This window comes from Fundulus heteroclitus, chromosome 12 (assembly GCF_011125445.2).
Source record: "Fundulus heteroclitus isolate FHET01 chromosome 12, MU-UCD_Fhet_4.1, whole genome shotgun sequence".
In the NCBI taxonomy this organism is placed as follows: Eukaryota; Metazoa; Chordata; class Actinopteri; order Cyprinodontiformes; family Fundulidae; genus Fundulus; species Fundulus heteroclitus.
The window spans coordinates 30723333-30734243 of record NC_046372.1 but is presented as its reverse complement, the minus strand read 5'-3'; the positions used below and the strand labels follow the sequence as shown (position 1 = coordinate 30734243).

The following is a 10911-nucleotide window of genomic DNA, read 5'->3' as shown; positions in this document are numbered from 1 at the left end:
TTCTCCGCATCGAAACGACTCAGTTGAGGTGGTTTGGGCTCCTCATCAGGATGCTCCCTGGGTGCTCCCTTTAGGGGTTTTCCGGGCACGTCCCACTGGGAGGAGATCTAGGGGAAGACTAAGAACTCGCTGGAGGAGCTACTGGTTATATCCGGTAAGGCCTGGGAACACATCGGGATTCCCCACAACGAGCTGGAGGATGCCACTGGTGAGAGGGATATCTGGGTTTCTCTCCTGGACCTGTTGTCCCCATGAGTTGATTTTGGATAAGAGCAATACAGTGGATGGATGGGTAGATGTTTTATTTATAAAATAGAAAACAACAAGAAAGGTAAAAATAATATTAACATTAAACAGTTGGTTGTTAGTCCTAATGGTAATGTTAGTGTTCATGTAAACAATATACCGTATTTTTCGGATTATAAGGTGCACTGGATTATAAAACGCAATTTTTTAGAAAACGGAAGGATTTAAAGTGCACCTTATAGTCTGAAAAATACTGTACAACTGGAGATATATTAAAAAAAATAAACTTTTCTTTCAACGTCAAACAATATAACAAAACACAGACTCTACTTCAGGCAAACTTTATATACATGGTAGAAATTACTCAAAATCCCAAGATCACCAAAAAAACTCTGAAGGTCATATTATACCAACGTGTACAAATCAGGGTCAGTGGGTCCGGAGATCGCATCACTGTACACAAAACCCCTGGATGAGAAAATGTGCAACTTTTTTTCCAGGTCATTAATCTTTGTTTTCTTACAAATCAGCTAACAGTGCTTTGCCTCGAGAACTTAGGCTCTCAAGTGTTTCCATCAAGAAGACTGTTTTCTCTCCTCTGCACTCCTTCACAGCAAGAGACACCTGCTCCTTATGGAGTCCCCGGCTCAGCTTCAACAACGTCTCTACATCTCCTGCCAGCCTCACCGCCCGCTGGTCTGTCCAGTCCACAGTCACTTTCTGGAGGCCGTGTTGGTCCAACGCTCCGACCAGCTCGCAGACCAGGGCGTGGGGCCTGTCCCCCAACTGCATAAGGCCGGGCAGACCCCTATCCAGCAGGTAGGAGAAAATGAGATGGCCCAGAAGGTAGGATCCGGCCTCCAAGAGAGGAAGGTTGAAAACCTGCGTTTTGTCTTTGTTCGTGCGGGCCGAATCGCCGACCTGAGCGCTGCGGAGGAGCTCCTCCCTCTGACTCGGCGCAGAGACCATGTCCAGCGGAGCTTGTCCGTCTCCGTCAGTCTGCTGGAGGAGCACTGAGCCTGGGGGGAGACAGAGGTGTTCAGAATCAGATCACACGGCGTTTAGTCTCAGCTGCAACAAGCTGCAAGCGAGTGTGACAGGATACATTTCCAGTCCCGTCGTGGACCATTTGCCTGGAAACAACATACAGCAGCAAAGAGGGATGAATGTGAGGCTAATGTCTGATTACAAGAGGAACATGAAGCGTTTTGGTGGATGGCATACTTTTATAAAAGGCACCGCTTTGTCAATATGATGCAAAACTTCATGATGAGTATTTAATTTGTAGCTACAGTATTAACCTGAAACATGTAGACCCTTAGAAGAGTGTTAATAATTCTTAATATTTCCACAATTTTGTCACCAAAACAAACTTCATTGTAATTTATTAACATTTTATGTGACTGATGAATGCATGGGAAAGTTAAATGGAAGGAAAAGACTATATGGTTTAATTCTTTCCATAAACAAAAAAAGAGAAAAGTGTGACAGGCATTTATATCCCTTTTAGTCTGAAACTCCTAAACAAAATCCAGTTCATCCTTCAGAAGTAGTCTAACTAGCAAACAGAGTCCTCCTGTGCAATTTAATTTCAGTATAAATTCAGCCCATTGTGAAGGCCTCAAACACATAAGTGAACAAATAACATCATAACAACCGAGGAACGCAGCAAAAAGATCAGGGATAAAGCTGTAGAGTTGTATAAAGTGGGGGTCTGGTCAAAAAGCAATAGTTCAGGATTTGAGAGCTGATTAAACCATCATCCAGGAAAATGGAAAAAGTGCTGCACAACTGAAAACCGGCCGAGAAACGCAGTTTCAAGCCAGAGGATGCACCACACGTGTGGAAGAAGGTGCTCCGGTCAGATGACAAGAAAATGTACATTTTAGGCCTAAATGCAATGTTCTGCGTTTGGCAAAGAAACAACACGGCACATTATCCCACCGTCATTCCCACCTGAAGTAAAATTCAAAGGATTTGAGGTTCGCCTTTTATCTGAATCAAACGGCTAAATTGCCTCACTAGCATGCAGTCAAGCTCTGCAGATGAGCTAATATCAGAGGCGTGTGTAGAAGCAGAGACATCTAAAAGTTGCAAGACTGTAGTTTGAGAGCACTCAACATATATATTGTGTCAGAGTGGCCCAGTCAAAGTCTGGCTGCAGCAGACCCTCTCCTTTAGACGTGCAAAGCTGTAATTGCAGTAGAAGGAAGCACCACAAGGTGCTGACAAGGCGTCTGAACACAAAGGGACAACATTATTTTCAGATTTCTGTTTTTATGATTGGAAAAAAAAGCCTTTTTTTTTTTTTTAAATCTCAAATTATTCGGTACTTTGTGTTGGTCTAACACAAAGAATCCCAGTAAAACACATTTAAGTCTGTAGCTGTAACGTGACAAAACGTAAAAAGTGTCAAGGGTTTGATCACTTTTGCAAGTCACATGAAAAGCACAAAACATTAAAATAAATATTTGCCCATAATTTCTGGTTAGCTACGATTCAATGCCCGAATGTGAACATTTTGAAGCCGCGGCCTGACCTCAAACGTTGAGGTTAATGCTTGCAGCGTTAACAGCAAGTTTAAGCCTCAGCGGTAACTGTGAAGTTTACCTTAGACCGCAGCATCATTATCAAATAAGGCAGAAGAGACACGACACGGGTCAGCGGCGGGACGAGGCAACAGAAACGAGCGGCGCGCACGGCACAAATACATCCGCTGCATAACACATCCGCGCGCTCTCATCCAAAAACGCACGGTGTGAAAAGTGGAAGGCTTAAATGAACAGCTGTTCTCCCACTGGCCCTCAGCGCCAGACGGGCCTATTAGCTCACTTCAGCGCTAACTTCAGCTGACACTTCGCCTTAGCTCGGTGACTGGCAGGTCACTTTGTGTTTGTGTTACAGGCGCTGAGGGTTAGTGACCTGACGGAGGCTCCGCGTTTTTTTTTTGTTTTTTTTTGACGCGCCGCTGTAAGTGAGCTCGTAGCCGTCGACTCAGACACAAGGAGCTGCTGATTCGCAGCAGACCTCGAGTGCAAACCTCAGTGAGATCTGACTTGTTGGAACTTTAAAGAGGAAGTCAAGAGCGACGGGCGAAGCTGTGAATTAATTCAAATCGCTTGAGAACGTAAAATAGAGACTCGCGGCTGTAGCTTTAATTGTATGTATTTTTTTTTTTTAAAAACGTCGCCGTCGACCTTGACTTCACCCTTTCTGCGCTGCTTCGCCACACTCAGCAGTCGGAGCTGAATGTAACACTTTCTTCTCTCCCTCACAAAGCCAGCAACGTTGCGATGCTGACATTTACCATCTTGTTGCTCTCCTCTCTATTCAGGCTGAAAGCCATTTTCCAGTGTCAAGACGGGCCCGTGCACATTTAGCCTATAAGGAGCGGGTCGAGTAAAGAGTGAGCCTTTTGTTTGCCTTCAGATAGAGCCATTTCTATTGCAAACTGCTTTTGATGGCACTTGACTGTTCAACCTTGGCCGCGCTGCTACTTACGAGCAAGTTTACGGCTCTGCGGAGGGTCTGTATGACAGCCTCGCCGCTGCTTGATTACACTGCTGGCACTTGTTTGCCGTTTGAAAGACAACCGTGGGGCTGGAGGAGGTGTGCTACTGGTTGGAAGGGACGATTTTGTTTTCGCAACAAAAGATAAACCATGCATGCCGGGCCTCCCTGGTGGCATTAAGACAAAAAAATAAAATAAAAAAGAAGAACATTAGAAATTCTGAATCTAATCCAAACACCTCGACCTTTCTCATGTGAAAACGGCACAGGTACATCGATATGAGTAGTAGTGACGACGTATTGCTGTCTGAAGCAGTACAAAAGTTGCCAACGCACAAAGAGAGGACAGAAAGACATGAACAGAGACGTAAAGACATAAGGATGGAAAGCTGCTCTTTAAGTACAGACGCACTTTATGGAATAAGCAGAGATCTGTTGTTTTCTGTCAACGTCTTTTTGTTCACTTTATGGGGTTCTGTGCACAAATTAAATGACGTTAGATAAGTACACTGCAAAAAGGGAACTAAAAGTAAGTCAAATTTTTTTTGAAATTAATGTATTTTTCCTTGATTTAAGCAGGTAAATAAGACTATTTGCCAATGGAATGAGTATTTGTTCCCCTAAAATAAGATAATTAGATATCCTGCACTTGAAATAAGATGATAGAGATGAAATGTTCCTATTTTAAGTGCAAAAATCTTATTCCATTGGCAAATAGTCTTATTTACCTGCTTAAATCAAGGAAAAATACATTCATTTCAAGAAAGTTTGACTTACTTTTAGTTCCCTTTTTGCAGTGTAAATACTGATAGAATAGCCAACTGATCATGTTAATCGCCACCATATGATGCTTAATTCAATAAATAACAAATCACTTGGTAATCATTTTGTCCTAGCTTTAAACTAAAATCTGTTTTCCATCGCCTGCTACTAAGATAAACAATTGAAGACTGCTCAGTCAAAAAGGATTAAATGCTCTTTCCAGTTTAAAAAGAGAAACTAGAATTAGCTAAAATCGGCTTCGGCAGGTCATTGCTTTACAAAAGCCAGAGAAAATGAGGGAAATTAGCCCCAAGTTTGATCGGTAAATTTCAACTCGTGAGATCATTTTTGAGGGGTGGTCCTAAGGGAAGGTGAATGCTTCAAATCAGAGTGGGCAAAAAAACAAACAAACAAACTTGTCTGCATAAATTGTGTCATTAATCTACATCAACCTTTACATAAGCATGGATATCTTATATATCTTAGCGGCGGGGGGCCAGCAGCCAAAGGACCCGAGAGCGCAAATTTGATCAAAGAGGCCACGAGAGAAAGGCAAAGGTTAGGGCGGGACGTGAGAGGGTAAGTGAGGGAGCGTGAGGTTGTTCACAGCGGGACATAATCACCAGGTTTCTGTAACAAGCTGTCTTCAGCATCAGCAGGAGTCGGTGTCCGTACAGCTCTCAATCAGGAGGAGCGGCTGCAATGTGCGAAGCCAACTAACTAAGGCATTATACACTATGGACGACCCACTTGAATGTGGATTTCTTTGAAACAATACGACAAAACTGAAAACCCTGAGAAGTCCTGTCCTATACCTGGATTAGAAAAGAAGTTTTAAACATGGAGCAATATTACAGCACTTTTTTATTTCAATCAGTAAGTCTGACCCAGAAACCACCTTTCTGTGTGTTCTGGTAAAAATCACCCAATGACAGAAAAATCCGAATTAATGACACCGGGGTTATTACTTTACTGTCTGCCACGTCTCCAGCTGGGGTTTTCCTCACGCCGGATATGGGAAATAAAGCAAGTGTGTTTCCCAGAGTCCCCCCCGCTGTAATGGTGTCAAACCCAGCTGACTGACAGGCTCCAATCAGAGGTCTGACGGCGGAGCGCGAGGGAGGGGAGGGCGGGTCCCTGCAGCACGGCCCCGGGCCGGGCTGCTAAGAATCTGTCTGCCTGAGAGCTAACTGGTTCGCTCTGACCACAGACTGTGAGATCTGCATTCACGCTGCCTCTTATTTTCTTTTCGTTTTCTTCAAATATCTAAATGAGATATTTGCTTCTATATTGCTTTTCTTGTTTTTGTTCACATCTGCATGTTTATTGCACAAAGCGTCAAAAGCAGATGCTACTTGTTATGCAGCAAGGAAAAATGACGCCAGTTCAATGCTAACGGCCATATCTAGAGCAAAACTTCATATTTAAACACAGCTGTGGATACGCATATATGTGAACATGGAATTATAAAAAAAAAAAAAAAAAAAAAAAAACACAGCCTGGGGGAGTGTATTTGGTGCAAGGACGGTGACTGAAGTGATTGCAGGTATTGGTGCTGGGTGTCAGATATGCTACGTTGGAGATAAATATAACACCTCAGGGAATACACGAGAGCATAGGGTAATTACACCAACCTTTTAGTGTGCCTCTGTGTGTACATGTGCATCGCTGTGAAGAAAAAAAAATACCTCTCCACAACCTAGGCAGTGACGCTAGAGCAGAGAGAGGAGGAATCCGCGTGCCGAGCGAAAGCCAGCGGCTGACGCAGCTGCCAGGCGCAGCCAGGCTGCCACACACACATTTCCATGCAGAGCGCAAAGCCCTTTGGCCTTTAGAGGGCAGGCGAAGACAAGAAATCTAAAAGTCAGAGTGGAGGAAGGGGGGGAAAAAATTGGTGGAAAAAAAAAAAAAGAAGGAGGAAGGGAAAGTAAGATACAGTGCTCCCTCCCTCCCTCCCCCAGTGTTTCTGGTCTGAGTCTGGGGCTAAGGCAGACAAGCTGGGAAGCAGGCAGTTCCGCAGCATGGTAAATAACCCCCCACCACTCTACCCCCACCTCAGTGCCTGGAAGAAGAAGAAGAAAAAAAAAAAGATACAGGGGTGAGTGTGTGAACTGCAGCCAGGGGCACGGCAGCACATATCCACAGGGAGCAGCTAGCTAGTGACTAGAGATCCACAGCAAAAAACAACAACCGAGTGAAGCGCCGGAGAGAGAGGCATCTGACGCGGGAAGACGAGCAACCAGCCAGACAAACAGGGAAAGCGGGCTTAAAAAAAAATAAAATAAAAATAATTGTCCACTGCTTTCTGCGATGGTCGTTGACCTATTCAAAAGTGATATCTGCAGCAGAGAAAAAAGCAGATAACGGTTAAAGTGGTTGGAGCAGCATCTATGCGAGTAATGGGCAGCAAAATTTACTTTGCGTCATTTATCTGTTCACCGTAAATCAAGCTCGCGCCGTGATGAACAGAGATCCTGTCTGCCACAGGTGATCTTCAATGTGCAAAACCCAGTGTGGCCTCTTCACTCTGGCATCCAAACAAACCGAAAGTGATGCTCGTGCCGTACGAAAACGTCCCAGCGTTGTGCGATGACAAGTCTCATCCACACGGCCTAATGTTGCCGCTTAAACCGTAGGCAACAGAGGATGGTCCAACCAAAGAAGTTGGACAGATGCCAGCAAAAGAAGGCGAAATGAGACTACAGTGAAACTAAGGCCAAAGCTCTAATAAGAGCAACGCCAAACCAAGAATCAAATGTGTGATTTTTATTTTCCAAGTGGTCTTTTGTTTTCTATTCAGTTGAATGAGGTTAGATAAGGAGAGGCAAGCTAACCTTTTCATGATGATGTCTGATTGACCAAGTTGGTGTGATTAGACATCCCATAACTGCAGGGTATTCTGGGAAGTAAGAGCGGATGATGTATTTTTCCCACACTCTGCGATGCAGATGTAGACGGGGTCGTTTCATCGCTGAATTAACTGGCTGCGTGTTTTCTGGCTTAAACTGCTCCTTTGATGTTGATCTGTCCCTTCTCTGATTAAATTAAGAGGGCAATTTGCTTTGATTGATTTGATACTCTGATGATTAATTTTACCTTCTTACCATCACAGTTATGAGTTTTGCTCAACAGATGCACAAAAACGTATGAGGTTTATCGCCATCAGTTGGTGCTTCCTGCTAAAAAAAAGAAAAAAAAAAGTGTTTTCTGGGAAACGGCCATCTATTGACCAGAAATGACGGCACATTGCTGAGGCTAGATGTTGGTCACTCCGGAAAGGGTTGCCGTTTTTGCACTTTTACTTGTTTCGTGCTCAACTTGTTCAGATGCAAAATTGAGCTCTCTGAAACAGGATGCTACATGCTGACCTTGTGACACTTCACTGCAAAGGGGAGGTTTCATACCCAGGTTGACCACTCGTGATTTAAAGTAGTTTTACTATAATGGTGATGTACTAAGGTTGCTCATGGTTCATTTGGTCTGATCAGGATTTATAAAAGTCAACTTGATCTTATTCAAGTGACAACTGCCATCAATTTAAATAGAGGGTACAATAATAATAAAAAAAAAAAACTATTGTATAATAACATCAAAATAAACACTAGCTCTTACAAAAATAGTAGATAAATAAAGATACTTTTATGAGTTTCATTATTCATCTCCATAATGCATCAAAAATATTGACTACAAAGATAAATAAAGCAGATGCGCAATGGTTATGAACATAAGGTTTGTTTGCCGTTTAAAAAAGAAAAGACAGTTTGAGAGGAAGTCACGGCTACCTTTTATTGTAACATTTGAATAAAATTAGGCAAACAGGTGAAATGACCTGGATCCACTTCAAATTTGTCTTCCATGTGAATCTAGATTAAATCCAGTGCTGGTCAATTCACCCCTTTGTCATTTGTTGAGAATTTGGTTAATTTCATACTTGATAATTAACCAAATGGTACGCAAAAGCGCCATCTGCAATGGGACACGTGTCAATTAGTACCTACCTTAAGTATGTCCTGCACCCGCTCTAACAATTATCGCTTGGTTTGGTCATGAGTCAACTGGCCCAAGTGAGGATAAGAAACACCGAAGGAAAGAAAGTAAGATTAATTCTTCAGAAAATTCAAATACATGAGATTTGAGCATTTTTATGAAGACGTATTTCATCAATTCCTCAAACACCTTCATTACTTAGAAAACTAGATTGCCATGCAATTGCTAAGTCCATGTGAATGTTTTCTTTTTCTGTGCACAAATCACCTCACCTGGTCGAACGCCATGAATGCCGAACACGTGGAGACTCCCTGATGACGCTGAAGCAATTCTACTAGCATCCTAATAGCACTCTACAAGGTTGTGGTAGATAATATGTTGGCGTGTCGCATCTCAGCGCTGCAAAGCTGCAGAAGATAGTAAGGAGACCATCTCCACTGACTGCTGCCATCAGGCAAACAGTACCGCAACATCTAAAGCCAAACCACCAGTCTGCTTCACAGCTTTCAGCCTCAAGCTGAAATACTTTATTCCCTGACTGTTATGTCTCAGATCCCTCAGAAAAAAACATGTGGGATCTCTTTAGAATTACAGTATACAGTAAAATACCAATAAACTGATTGGTTGGTTGGTTGGTTGGTTGGTCGAGAGCAATGGGGTATATGACGGAGATAATTTAGCAGAAGTCTGAAGACAAAAGCAGGGATTAAAAAAAATCAGTAGCCCAAAGTTTACAAAGGTCTAGGACAAAATAAAACATTTTTTATACCAAGTGTTCTTTCACAGTTTCAATGCACTCAAAGAACGTTTGACATTTTTTTAACAACGTAATTTTGACAGCTTGTACTCGGCAATTAGAAAAAATAATGGAAAACGTTGACCCGCTTCGCTCTCCCATCTATCCGTTCCTTCACAGAACGAAATCCTTTTCATAATGTGCCGAGACGTGAAATGGTAAGCAACAATCTGAGGGCGTTTCAGAGCTTTTCAAATTCCAAACGGCGATCCCAACGGCAGGGATCAACATCTAGGGGGCACTTAATTGTGTTAGCAAAGTCTAATTCGAGAAACTCAAACCCATTTTAAATTCTTAGAAAAAAAACAACAACAACAAAAAACGAATCCGCGCTCCTGCTTTATGCACGTCGCTACTGCTCAACAATGCAGAGGTGAAGAAGGGCCGTCCGCCAGCACTGCGACAATTAAAGCACTCCACACATATACCTTTGCGGGGTGTTGCTCTTCATTCAAAGAAAAGGTTTAAGCAAACACACTTAATTGCAGTTGCATACCTCCATTTATAAAGTATGACCCACTCCAGCTGGGTTCACACACGTCCCATTGTTGCCTCGTCATTAATGAGCTTCATAGGTGAAAGCTCCTCTCCTGATTGTGTCTTTTATTAACATTGCTTTTCAACACACTATAAAATTCCTTTTAAAGTTGTTGCTTAACATTTTAATTGAGGCATGGGGAAAAAAAAAAAATAGTAAAACAGTGTTGCAATTTTATCATCGTTGGAGTGCGTGATGATTTGAGGTCATGGCTCAGTGCCAACAAAATAAGAATCTTCCTAGGTTTTCCAATCACTTTGGAGACAACAAAATAAAAGGAGTTACACCTTGAAACTCAGTTGTTTGTGCAGATGGATAGAGAATGGTTTTATCGCCTATACAGTCCGTATAATTAAAATACAACATTAGTATCCAGTAGAACCTTGGGGGTGGGAAAAAAAAAACAGAAAATATAATTGAAAAAAACGTTCAACGTTCCTTGGACTGTGCCCTTTCCTCTTCATGGAAACTAGGTACCATTGTGGCCTTTGTGCTCGCTGAAAAATAGGTGTTCAACACAGGGGAAAATAACAAACCAGCATTCATTTATTATAAGTGGTGCTAGACTTAAGTATAAGCGAGTACCCTTTTAGTAGGGGAAAAAAAAATCTAAATTGTCCTAAAGACTCACATTCACTGCCTATCCAAACAAATATTAAACACCCTTTTTCTTTGAACCCCCTTCAGCTTTTATTTGCGGTGGCATCCTTTCATTAAGCTTCCGGATTGTAACAACAACTATCCATTCAGACTTGCGTACATTTACCGGCTTGATGAGAGGATGGAAAAGGTTGACCGCTGTGAAAATTCGTCTTCGGTACGTCCCAAATATGTTCAAAGAGTTTAAAATCTGGACTCGGCGGTGGTCAGTCTGTGAAAATTATGTTTCATAATGGGATGTTCTTGCACAATTTAAGCCTGATAACTCCTCAGATCATTATCTTGGAAGATGTGCTTTCCAACAGTATATCCAGGTATAAAGCCGACCTCAATCCTAGGCCACATAAAGTTCCTGAATCCTGGGCTCCTCAGACCACGTAACCTTCTTCCATTGCTCCAGCATCCAATTTGT

General features: G+C 42.5%; 1 protein-coding gene across 2 annotated transcripts in view; it reads right to left on the bottom strand.

Moving 5' to 3' along the window:
* Positions 1-284: 284 nt before the first annotated feature.
* The window catches only part of slf1 (SMC5-SMC6 complex localization factor 1), a 49132-nt gene continuing 38505 nt past the window's right edge, over positions 285-10911 (bottom strand). For both annotated transcript variants that reach the window (XM_021315780.2, XM_012861372.3), the window contains one exon: positions 285-1265. In XM_021315780.2, coding sequence (XP_021171455.2) covers positions 766-1265 — 500 coding nt within the window. In that variant the 3' untranslated portion in view covers positions 285-765. The remainder of the gene's footprint in view (positions 1266-10911) is intronic.